The sequence below is a fragment of the Manis javanica genome, chromosome 1, assembly GCF_040802235.1.
Source record: "Manis javanica isolate MJ-LG chromosome 1, MJ_LKY, whole genome shotgun sequence".
Taxonomy (NCBI): Eukaryota; Metazoa; Chordata; class Mammalia; order Pholidota; family Manidae; genus Manis; species Manis javanica.
The window spans coordinates 12,587,596-12,600,276 of NC_133156.1; the positions used below are offsets into that span (position 1 = coordinate 12,587,596).

Here is a 12,681-nt window from a genome sequence, read left to right on the forward strand (position 1 = left end):
TTTAATGTTTCATCTATTTTAAACTTACTGGTAAGGCTGAGTTAAACTTTTGACCCATACGTTATTGAAGATAATTGTTGAGATAACATTCATGTGGAAAAAGCTACTCAGTATATATTATTCATAAAATTATCTTATGTTCAATCAGTGGTATCCATTCAAAAGTGACTAGTGTGAATATTGAATAAAATATAAAATTGATTTAAGGCTACTCCTTTTATGCTGATTATGCCATTCTCAATATATAGTCTGTATTGGTTATGACTAAGTAATTCTGTTTGCAGACAGTAAGCCAGTGTAAAATTAAGTTCAAATCTAATATAGATATTTCATAGTATTTCTCTTTCAGGTATACCAACTGCAGCCTTATCAAGTATATGGAAAAACATAAAGTTAAACCAGATAGTAAAGCATTCCACTTGGTAAGCCTTAGAGAACAGTACTAATGAAATGCATTTTCCCCTGTAGCCCAACCTGAGGCTTTTGGGATTCTGTTTATATGGTTACTCAGCATCTTAGAGTATTATTACCTTAATGGTTAATGCAGAGATCTTGTTGGTACATCCTAGTAAAGACATCAAAATATTTGTTTTTCCAAACCCCAGATAACATAGTTTGACAGAGTTGTTTAGATACATTAGATTTTCTAAAGATAATCATTGTACCAAATCTGTCAAGGGCATGTTTAAAATTACATTTACTGGTTTTCACCAATTACTTAAAACATTTAAAAACTTTGAGAGAAGAATCAAGAAGAAAACAATCGCATCATTCAGAAATGATTTTTACTCTTTATTTCAACTCTGAAAGATTGTTTCCAAAATTTTTAATTCCCAAGATACCTCTTATAAACTGAGGTACTAGAAGTTCTTCAGCGGTGGTATGCATTATTTGCTTTTTCTGGAGGAATATAAGAGAGGCAATATTTATTACTGTATAATGGGAAAAATGGCTTGAACTAGAATCTAAATGAATCCATGCCCTATCAAAGTAATTTATGAGATTATATTCAACTATTGCCAACTTAAATTTGTTCACAATAAAATGTTCATTTTTACACCATAACAATTAAAAATGTTTTCAGTTTTATGTTTTCAAAAAGTTATATAACATAAAGGGGGAACTTGGGAAAGCAGGTTGTATTTTGTTTTGCTTAAAATCTTTTAATCCTTTATTCCCAGTATTTTTAAATGAATTCATTAAATGGGAATTATTTTACTTTGAAAGAATTAAACTTTCCTTTGTTATAGTACCAGGCCGCTTGGCAAACATATCTTCTATTTTTGTGTCTGTTTCTGCTCCTTCTTCTCTTGCAACATCTTCTGCTTATTTCTATATTATGTCATATACCATATATTTTGTATCTTATCAGCAATTTAAAAAGCATTGCTTAACCTATCATATTACCATACAATGTATTATTATCCAAATAATGGTTTCTTATAATGTACTTACAACAGGACCCCATTGGAAGGTAAGTTAGATCCTTCAAAATTATGGACTTACATATTCTAACAAAATAATGGTAATAGTGGTAGACCAAAAGTCAGTTTTGGGGATTACTCTTTCCCCCAATTCACCGCTACTCAGTACAGTCTGAGGTGACTCTCAACGCTGTCAGCACTGAAATTCTTTCAGTATGTTTCCTTTGCAGCTTTGCTTGTTTTTACTGGTGTGACCTGTCTTGGGTGGGCCCATCTGATAGCTCTAATGAAGCTCCATTAAAACTGCTGAGTATTTTAAATAGCAAATGGCATGCTTTTCTTTCAACTCTAAAGATAAAGTTGTGCTTACACTGAAATATCAGATCATTAAAACTGAATTTAAATCTCACCATCCCAGCATTTCATCTGCATTTTTAAATATTTTATGTTCTTCTGTCCTATAATTGTGTCATCTCCCATTAAGTCTCAACATGTCTATTAGCGCCTTAGTTTTCAAATTATGGTTCTGATCCAGCAGCACTGGAGTCAGCTGGGAATGTGCAGGAAATGCAGATCCCTGGGCTCCTGCCCAGATACATCAGTCAGAAGCTCTGGGAGTCGGGCCTCGCAGTCCGTTTTAAGAAGTGCTCCGGGGATGCTTCTGATGTACTCTGAATTGTGAAAACCACTGCATAAACCAAAGACTATAAACTAAGAGAACACTATTTAGATAGTCTCGTAAACCACATATTAAAGTCAAATCTAGTCCATAGAGCCTTCAGTAAATTATCTATTAACCAAAAAATACTGAATTTTCACATTAGTGTGATATTTCTGTATGTAGCAATAATAACACTTACAAGTACTTTCTTTGCACCAGGCACCATTTTAATAGCTTTTCATGTACTAATTCATTTAATCCTGAAAACAAACATCATAGGTACAATTTTTAATCTCCATTTGACAAATGGGGTTATAGAGAGGTTAAATAACTTGGCAAAGTCACTCAACTAAGAAATTTCAGGTCTGGATTTGAACCCAAGCAGCCTCCTTTCAGAGTGTCCATTCATGACCACACCCCTGTACTTTACAAGTTCTGTGTCAATAACCATATTTATTCGGACTGGAACAGCACTGCCCAGGAGACCTCTCTGATGATCTGTGCTGTCCAGTAGGGTAGTCCCTGGCCATCTAGAAACATACTTGATATAACTGAGAAATTGATTTTTTAACTTTAATTTGGTTTAAATTAATTTAGATTTAAATCTAAGTAGCCATATGGCTAGTGTATTATTTGTGTCATAAAAATTTTTTCCCTTCATAGAAAATACAAGGCTTTTAGTCCTGTTCTAAATTGGATAAAGCAATTTAGGTAATGCACGGGAAAGATCATTGGTTTAAAGTAAGAAGATACGTTTAATTACTTCTTAGGAGAACCAGGTGAGATAATGAATATTAGAACAACTATATATAGAACAACTATTCACAAAATGTGAATGACTACATGAAGCTTTTAGTAATTTTTTTGTTGTTAATTTGGGGGAGAATAAATATCCTCTAAATTGTGATGTTATTCATCAAAAAAACACCTCCCACATATGTGCCAAAGGACATAACTCTGAAAAGTAATGCCATAATGTTTTTATTATTTATGGTTCCAGCTTCAGAAGTTGCTTACCATGGACCCCATAAAGCGAATTACCTCAGAACAGGCTATGCAGGATCCCTATTTCCTAGAAGACCCACTTCCTACATCAGAGTAAGTAATTAATGTATGATAGAGTTGTTTGGAGCATGCTGTCTTTCAGTTGCCACTGCTTTTATATGGGGATCTAAGAAAATTCTTATGGGAAGCAAAAGCTTTGATGGCCTAAGTGTCATTTAGGGGTTTCACAGTTAAGAGGTGTTCCTGTTTCTCTCTTGCTCTATGAAGCACTGCCAGTGTTCGTTTCGGCAGTCGTCCAGGTACTCAGCGACAGGGTGATTCTGCATGCTGTAGCTCTCAGAGGCACTGGGGTGGCTCACGGCTTAGTCATGGTTTTGTGTTCCAGTTGCAAATCCCATTCCCAAATAAAAATATTCCCCATACCATCTTTTATTTTCAATGTAGTATGGAGAGTAAAAAGAAATTGTGTTTGAGTAGTGACATTTCATCTGGAATCTGTGTTCGTTGTAATAAGGACAGAGTAATGCTGGAATAAAAGAAAATTGAGTCATTTCAGATGGTCATTGATTATTTTTATTCAGTGAAAAGCCCTCACCTCAGAGGCCTGCTGTAGTGTTGCTGGTTAGAAGAAAAGATTCCTTTTGTCACTTGTATGAAAGCTGCTTATGTTACAAATACGGAGACAAAGTCTATCATAAAAGATTAAAATAAAAAGCACTTAAACGAACCATTTGAAATACTGACGAGCATACCAGAAATCGTTTTCCTTGTTTCTTGTGATCAGCGTTTTTGCCGGTTGTCAGATTCCTTACCCAAAACGAGAATTTTTAACAGAAGAAGAACCTGACGACAAAGGAGACAAAGTAAGTATTAAAGTACCGTTGGCAGCGTCTGCTCATTCACTGCCACCAAACACTTTCTGCTTTGGATATATTTTGTTCTCCTTCTGAGCTGAACTTCATTTTTCCGTTTAACCAATTGAGAAGAACCAGCAGCAGCCCCAGGGCAACAACCACACCAACGGGACCGGCCACCCCGGGAACCAGGACGGCAGCCACGCGGCCGGGCCCCCGCTGAAGAAAGTGAGAGTCGTTCCTCCTACCACTACCTCAGGTGGACTCATCATGACCTCGGACTATCAGGTATTTCTGCCCGTTTGGCACTGACCGCCGTATCGGTATTCACAATATGGGTGTGTGACCTTTGGAAAACACAATGTAATTAAGAAACTGTACCTGGGAAGCACGTGGGCATGAAGTGTTTATGTACCTTTACATCCATAAACTTCAACATGTCTGGGGAAACACAGGCACGAAGTGTTAGGGGCATGGGGAAGGACTGGCAGCGTACGGCAGAGGGGGCTTAGACCTTTGAACTCGACAGACCTGGAGTGATTGGATTTGTTACACCGTTCATTAACTCTGACTTTGGACAAGTAATGTAACATTTCCAGGCTGTTGCTTTTCATCTGTAAATCAAGACCAGCAAAGCCTGACTTTCAATTGTAGCAGTAAATATGGTAAATCTGGGCGCTTGGCCTTTAGTAGGAGCTCAATAAATGGTCTGTTGCTTTGAAAAAACAATATACCATAATGATTAAAACACCAGCTTTCAACTCTCAGCTGTCCACTGATTTCTGGGTAACCTTGAGCAATGGATTCAGATGTTCTCAGTTTCCTCATTTGTAGAATGTGGATAATGGTGTGAGGCTGTGTAGGCTGAGGCACGGGGCTGGCCTGGCCTAGGCACTTAGTAGACGATACCAACCACTCTGTCACTTTTATTATCACTGTCATTAAAATTCTTAGCATTCATAATGCACAGCAAGCACTTCTTACGTGGTGGTGGTGCTGCTGGTGGTGACTCTAATAAGAGCTGTTGAGTACTTACTATGTGCCAGCTATAATCCTAAGTATGAGACATACATATTTCCTTTGAGTGCTGTGACAGCAGTGTGAGGAAAGGGTTACTTTCATTTCAGAAACTGAGCCTTGTAGAGACTGAATAATTTTCACCCGGCAGGGGAGTGGTAGACTCAGATCTGACCACTGCCCACCTGTGGACTCTGTCAAGTGACATTGTCAGTTCTTTGCTGAACAACCTGTTTTGACATTTTTATACCATCTTCCTACTTACTCTGTTCATATTCGCAACTAACCTGGGTTTCAGTGTGGGAAGAAGACTGAAAACTTGACCAATCAGTTATTTACCCACTAAAAGAGAAAAGGGGATCTTAGTAAACTGAGCAAGGTTCCCGGGGCCTGCCCGCCACACTTCAGGACTTAGACGTGAACTCAGCTTTTTGGTTAAGAAGAGAGCCAGTGCATCAAACCGTGGAATCATTGTCTGCCTAGGTAGTAATTCTCTTCCAGGAAGCTAAACAAGAAATCAGGACAGACATCGTTGGGGGTCTGTGTGTGTCCTAGCACCCTTCTCCCCACGGGTGGGAAGAGAGCGCGTCTCTCGGCTCACGGCTGGGTTTGCACGCCGTGGGGACGGCATCCTCAGAGTGGTGCAGGCTCCGCTTTCCCCTGAGCTCCCGAAACCGAGGCAATGCTGTCGCGCTTCTTTGTTGATGTTGCTGTGGTTGGTTTCCGTGGGTGACTTCAAAAATAGTATTTCTGAATACGATTTCATGTGCCCCCTCTTTTTAAAATGTTACTTTTGCTAGGGTTGGTGGGATTTAGGATTACGTGATTTATTAAGTATACTCTGAAAGAAGAAAGTACTAAATTATGGTTAATCATTTATAGTGTTTGGTGCAGGGATGGGAATGAGAGTCCCACAGATCGTGGGTAGGGACTCTAAACTCTGGCACTGTTTCCCTTTATGCTGTTTTTAGGATTAAAAAGACCACTGTTCTTACATTTCAATAATTATAATTTTACTTTTATATATAATTTGTAGCAAAAAGGGCATAAAATATTTAATGCCAAAGAAAATGATTCTGTGGTACGTTTTCTTGTCAAACTAATTTTTGTTCTTCACTCATAGGTGTGTGTTTGGAGGTTTCTATTGAAACCAGCATGTAAATCAGCGTTGAATTTCTTAACGTATGCATCACTAAGTTAACGTATAAACATTTCAAGCAAATTAGTTCTTATTTATGAAGCAGATACAAAACAGCAGGCAAGAGGGTTGCTTCTGTAGAAAACAGTGGACCGCACTGCATAGTAGTGAGACTTGGCTTAGTATTGTTCACTAGCAGTGCTTCTGCTGTTCATAAAGAAAAGCTGATATTAGAAGGTTTGGGGTTTTGTCATTTTAACTCTCAAGCTAATACAAGACTCTTAAATTCTTACTGCCTTGAGATGAATGGCACTTGAAACACACATAAGCCGTGCTGGCTTGGGAGATAGTCCCCTCAGAGAGACCCTGGAATCACATTTCTCCCTCCATCTCTTTTTGCAGCGTTCCAATCCACATGCTGCCTATCCCAACCCTGGACCAAGCACATCACAGCCACAGAGCAGCATGGGATACTCAGCTACCTCCCAGCAGCCTCCACAGTACTCCCATCAGACCCACCGGTACTGAGCTGCCTTGGAATATTGTCAATGCACTGTTGCTAATGCTGCCAGACTGACTGTGCAGCTCTCTGCGGGAACCCGGTGTGGGCCGTGAGAATGTGCTGGACGACCACATATTCAAAATGTCCAGTAGGCAAGTTCCACCACTTTTCACAGATTGGGGTAGTGGCTTCCAAGTTGTACCTATTTTGGAGTTAGACTTGAAAAGAAAGTGCTAGCACAGTTTGTGTTGTGGATTTGCTACTTCCATAGTTTACTTGACATGGTTCAGACTGACCAATGCATTTTTTTCGGTGACAGTCTGTAGCAGTTGAAGCTGTGAAATGTGCTAGGGGCAAGCATTTGTCGTCGTATGTGGTGAACTCTTTCCGTGTAACAACATTATTTGACCAGTAGTACACACACACAAAAGTTTAACTGGTACTTGAAACACACAGTATATATTAATTCAACAAAATAACCAGGACTCAAAATGAGATTATTTTGGTACACCTTTCATTTTAGTGTCTTATCAGTGGGTTGATTCATTTTCTACATTAATCAGTGTTTTTTGAGCAAGAATATTGCTTGGATTCTTTTGAAAGTACAAAAGCCACATCATTTTTCCAGAAAGGTTTCAAAACTCCCAAAGATTAATTTTCAACTTACAAGTTTGTTTTTATTTTCAACCTATGACTTGACTGGTATTAAAGCTGCTATTTGATAGTAATTAAATATGTTGTCATTGATATAAACCTGTTTGATTCAGCAAACAAACTAAAATGATTGTCATAGACAGTGTTTTATTTTCCTGTTGGTGTTGCTGATTTGTGAGCATGCTTTAAGATGAAAAAAGCATGAATGGTAACTTCCTTAAAAAGGTGCGGCATCCGATTCGATATTTTGTCCTGAGTTTGAAGCTGGTTGGTGTAGTGCTATTAAAATTTTGTTCAGTTAATTTTCCTTTTAAAAACTTGTTCGCACGTTGTTTAGGGTGCCCTTACTTCAGCAAAGGAGAAAAGGAGTAGGAGAGCCTTAGAATTTTTGAGGAAAAAAAAACCTATAACATACAATGTACTGTATCAAACTATTTTACATGAATGACACAAGTATTCTGATGAATTTTAAAAAAAATGGAACATTGTTAAAAACAAGGTGTTATGTAATAAATTTATTTTTCATAAATCAAAATACAGAATCAGCTGTATTTTTATATACACAAAGGTCTTACTTTAAAATGTGTCTTAACAGTGGCCTCTAAATAAGTCTCTTCTGTTTTGTTTAATAATATCTCTATGTCCTTCCTCTGTAATGGATTAATAACTTTCTGTTTAGATATGGATTCTTTTCCCTGTTGCACTCAATACTATAAAACATGAAATAGACACGTTTCTAATGGAAAAAACTTATGATGAGCCTTCATTTCTAGAATAATTCCTAATTCTTTGTCGTGCTGAGAACAATTTGACTGTTTTCTCCCAAATAATTATTTTTCCTCCCTCCCTCAGCTCAAAGCACAGAAGACAAAAAAACTAACTTAAAAAAAAAATTGAACCCATTCATATAAAATCATTCTAAAACATTGCAAGCCCTAAGGAACTCCAGGACTGGTGGGCCTGACAGCAATGCCGATTTTAGGAGCGGAATTCATGTTTCCGTGCTGAGTGTTTCCACCCTCGTTCATGCGCACGACACACAGATTTCATCACAGTGCTGCCCTCCTGCGAACGCTCGGGGGCTCCCCTCTGACCCCAGAATGGAGTCAAACCCCCTGCCCACCCACCCCCAGTTTGACTTCTCTCACACTCACCCTTACCGTGTGTCTTATTTCCCTTCTGCTCTGTCTTCTGTTTCTTCTTCCTGCCTTTAAATTTGGCGGTTTTCCAATTTCGTGGGTATGAGAACCTTCTGGAGTCCGTGGTTTTGTCATGGTCGAGTCACAGCGGTTGACTCAGTTGGGTTGAGGTGGAGTATGGACTCCTCTTTTTTAACAGGCTCCTCAGTCGGTTCTGATGCAGCAGTCCGAGGAGTCCACATTTACAGAAACGCCTCCGGCTGGCCCACAGGCGGAGCAAAGCGGCAACAAGTGCTTCGAGAGAGGGTGCCCACGTGGACAACCCCTCTTCTTCTAGTGCGGGAAGTTCAAAACGCAAAAACCCATTCTGATGAGTGCCACTCTACATGGCCGGAAACTTCTAGAGCTCAGTTCGCAGATTGCCGTATCTCTTTGCCAACCCTCATTCTCTGGTAGGCCTATCCAGTCTTGTGGAATTAAACATGTCGGTGAGCATCAAATTTATACAACCTGCCTACTTTCTCCCTGAGCTCCAGGATTGATATGTATGGAGCAGACACCACACACGTGACTATGCATACGTGCCGACATCATTCTGCAGCCCTTTCCCTGGCTTCATTTTTTTTTCTGCACAGCGTCTGCCTATTTTCTGTCTCTTCCCATAGAATGGCAGCTCCCTGAGAAGAGCTGCCTTCCATCTCGGACTTCTCCTCTTTATGCTTGCTTCCTAGGTGATCTCATCCAGGCTCGTGACGTTTATAGGCTGATGATTCTAGATTTCCAGTCCAGTCCTACCTGTCGTATCTGACTCATTATTACAGATCATCTCTAGATTGAATATATCCAAATTCAGACTCCCAGCTTCACCACCCCACTTACTGACTTAACCATCCCGGTGACTAGGACCAGCCCCCTTTCCCTTCCCCGGGCTATCCGGGCCACACAGAAACCTTGGCCATCCTCTGTCACCCTCTGTACCCACTGCATGTGCAAATCCGGTCTGCTTTCCCTTTAAAATATATCCCCAGTGGAACTGTTCCCAGCGCCTCTACTGCACTCCGCTATGCCGAGCCCCAGTCAGCTCCTTCATAGACTCTAACAAGAGCTGCCTGCCTACTTCCACCCTTGCCCCCCTGTCTTCTCTACCAGGCAGCCTACCTGAGTAAAAAGTGATCCTTCTAACACAGAGCTCACTGCTCATGCCCCTCTTGTGCTTCTGGCCCATAAATGCCAGAATCCTCACTGTGCCCAACAAAGTCCTCCAGTATTTCTTACTGATCCGTTTTCTGTTAACTGCCCATGTGCTTCTCTCCAGCTACGCTGCGCTCCTTGCTGGTCCTTGAGCCTGCCAATCGCGCTTTGTCTCGGTACTTACGCACTTCCTGTGCCATCTGCATCTGTCTCAAATGCTCTTCCCAGCTCGGGGCTTGGCTGACTTACTCCCTCATTTCTTTCATGTTTGTTTAAATCCTATTAAAAAGGCTTTTTTTCCACACTATATAAAATAGCAGCGTGTCCCCATTTCCCCACAGCCACCAGCATTCTCTGTTCCCTTTATGCTGCTTTATTTTCCTACATAGCACTAACCACTAAAACATATACTTGCTTATTGTTTTTCCCCACCCTACTAGCAGATAAGTTCCACAAAGGCAGTCTTTTTTTCAAATCGAGGTACGAGTGACATACAACATTGCGTCAGTTTGAAGTGTACAACGTGTTGATTTGGTACCCTTAGATATCACCACTAGGTTAGCTATCACCTCTAGGCCTTCTTTATTTACTACACTAGTCCTGACAGCCAGAAGAGTGCCTGACACACACATTCACTCATAAATATTTACTGAATGAATGAATGACTTTGTATTTGGATGCCAATTAGTATCTCAAGCTCAACATACCAAAACGCGTTTTCATCTCTCTCTAGCTGCCACCGTGTCTTTCAAGACCATCTAGCCTCCTAACTACCCTCCCTGCTTCCACTTGATCCATTCTGTAGCCTGCCTTCCACGCAACAGTGATCACTACGTGGCATTTTTCTACGTTTGTTACATGTGGTTTTGGGTCTGCGGTTTTTGTTGTTGTTTTATTTGGGTATTTGTTTATTATCTGTCTCCACCCTAAGCGCAGGGATTTTGTAGCCCTTTTAAAGAAACTAGAATGGTCATTATACATGCTCTTAATCCTTCAGGGACTTCCTTAGAAGTCATTAGAATAAATTACACTTGGAATAAAGTTAGAATTTCTCAACATTGCCTAAAATATTCCAGTTCATTAGCTATCTGTCCATTTTCATTTCCTACGAAATGATCCCCCGCGCTGATGACCTTAGCGTCCTCTTCCTCAAGTACGTCAAGCACGTAACTACCCCAAGGTATTTTCCTTGCCTTCCGCTTGGAATTCCCTTGCCCTGGAATTTGCCTGTTCAGATGCCACCTCCCTTCCCCTTAGTCGCAGTTGACCTTCTTTTCCTGCTTTAGTTTTCTTGAGAACAATGATCCTACCTAGCATTTGTATAATAGTGTATTTATTGTCTGTCTGTGCCCTTGAGGGCTTTGTATTCCTTACCCTGCCTTCCTCATCCCCTAGGACAGTGCTTGGCATGTATACATTCAGTAACTATTTATCTGAACTTAAAAGAGAACTGCAATAATCACCGTCATCTATATTTCCTAGTTGTGCTGTGTGCTATAATCATTTCTGAAATTGCTTTTCCTACTAAATTAAATTTTAAGATTCTTGAGATATATTTCCAGTGGTTTTCACAGAATTAAACAGAAAAAGGCATCCAGAGATCACACCCTACTCAAACCCAGTTTGGAAAGGAAGAAATAAAACTGTCCTTATGAACAGATAACATGATTGTCTATGTAGAAAATTCCAGAGAACCTACAGAAAAGCTATTAGAACCAGTAAGTGGTTTCACCAAGGTTGCAGGATACAAGGTAGATAAACAAAATGAGCATATTCCTCTATACGCTGCATAATTGGAAAGTGAAAAAAATGTAAGTACCATAGATAATAGCACTAAAACCATGAGATACTTGGGCACAAATCATATAAAATGTGTGTAACATATGTTTGCTGCAAACTACAAAACAGTGATGAAAAAGAAACCAAGCAAAACTAAGTAAATGGAAAATACAGTGTTTTCATGGATTGGAAGACAATACTGGTAAAAGGTCAATTCCCGAAGATCTTTCAATTCACAGTTCCATTCAAAATCAAAGGAGAATATTTGGGAGAAATCAGTAAACTTTTTCTAAAATTTATATTGAGAGGCAAGGGAACTAGAATAAAGAGGCTCGAGGATGCATCTTAAAATGTGTTCTAAACTACAGTAGGCAAGATGTTGTGGCGTCAGGGAAAGAATAGGCTCGTAAGTCAACAGAACAAAATGAGAGTCCGGAAAGATACTGACACAAAGAAGATCAGTTAATTGTCCACAAAAGTGCAAAAGCATTTTATTTTAGCAGAGAAATGATAGTCTTAGATAATCTTTTCAACAAATGGTGCTGGAATAAGTCGATATTCATATGCAAAAACTAGTCAAATAATTCATACCTTGCAGCTAAACAAATATTAACTCAAACTGGATCACAGACCTAAATATAAAACCTAAAATTATAAAACCTGTAGAATAAAACATAGGAAAAAAGTCTGTGACCTTGAATTAGGCAAAAACTTCTTAGATATGACTAAAAGCATCATACACAAAAGAAATAATTACATTGGGCTTTATCAAAATTAAAAACTGCTCTTCAGAAGACTGTTAAGAGAATAAAAAGACAAGCCTCTGACTAGGACATGTTTGCAAATTACATATAGACTTGTATCTAGAAATACAAAGAGATCTTAAAATTCAGTAATAAGTAAACGATCCACTTTTTTTTTTTAATTTGCAGAAGATTTGAATGGACATTTCAACCAAAGACACATGGATGGCAGATCAGCGAGGAAAAGATGCTCATTATCATTGGTTATTAGGGATATGCAAATGAAGGCCACAGTGAGATACTAGACACCTATTAAAATGATTAAAGCAAAGAAATAACTGAGTGCCAAATGCCACTGAGGACATGGAGTAACTAGAATTCGCGTTGTTAGTGGGAATACAAAATGATGCAGTCATTTAAGAAAAGGTTAACAAATTTTAAGAAGTTAAGCACGTCCTTCACCAGTCCCGAGTGAAGCAGAAATTTATGTTAACACAACAGCCTGTACACAAATGTTTACAGTGGCTTTACTTGTTAGTGCTAAAAGCTGGAGGCTCTCCGCTTGTTCATCAAA

The 12,681-nt window shown here is 39.3% G+C and overlaps 1 protein-coding gene across 5 annotated transcripts in view; it reads left to right on the plus strand.

Moving 5' to 3' along the window:
• CDK8 (cyclin dependent kinase 8) overlaps window positions 1-7,797 on the plus strand; it is a 116,791-nt gene extending 108,994 nt beyond the window's left edge. For 4 of the 5 annotated variants that reach the window (XM_073228430.1, XM_073228423.1, XM_073228436.1 and 1 more), the window contains 5 exons: window positions 350-422; window positions 3,086-3,183; window positions 3,875-3,953; window positions 4,074-4,232; window positions 6,502-7,797. In XM_073228430.1, the coding sequence (XP_073084531.1) occupies window positions 350-422; window positions 3,086-3,183; window positions 3,875-3,953; window positions 4,074-4,232; window positions 6,502-6,627 (535 nt within the window). In that variant the 3' untranslated portion in view covers window positions 6,628-7,797. The remainder of the gene's footprint in view (window positions 1-349; window positions 423-3,085; window positions 3,184-3,874; window positions 3,954-4,073; window positions 4,233-6,501) is intronic. The other variant, XM_073228427.1, reaches the window with a different exon arrangement.
• The last annotated feature ends 4,884 nt before the right edge of the window (window positions 7,798-12,681 follow it).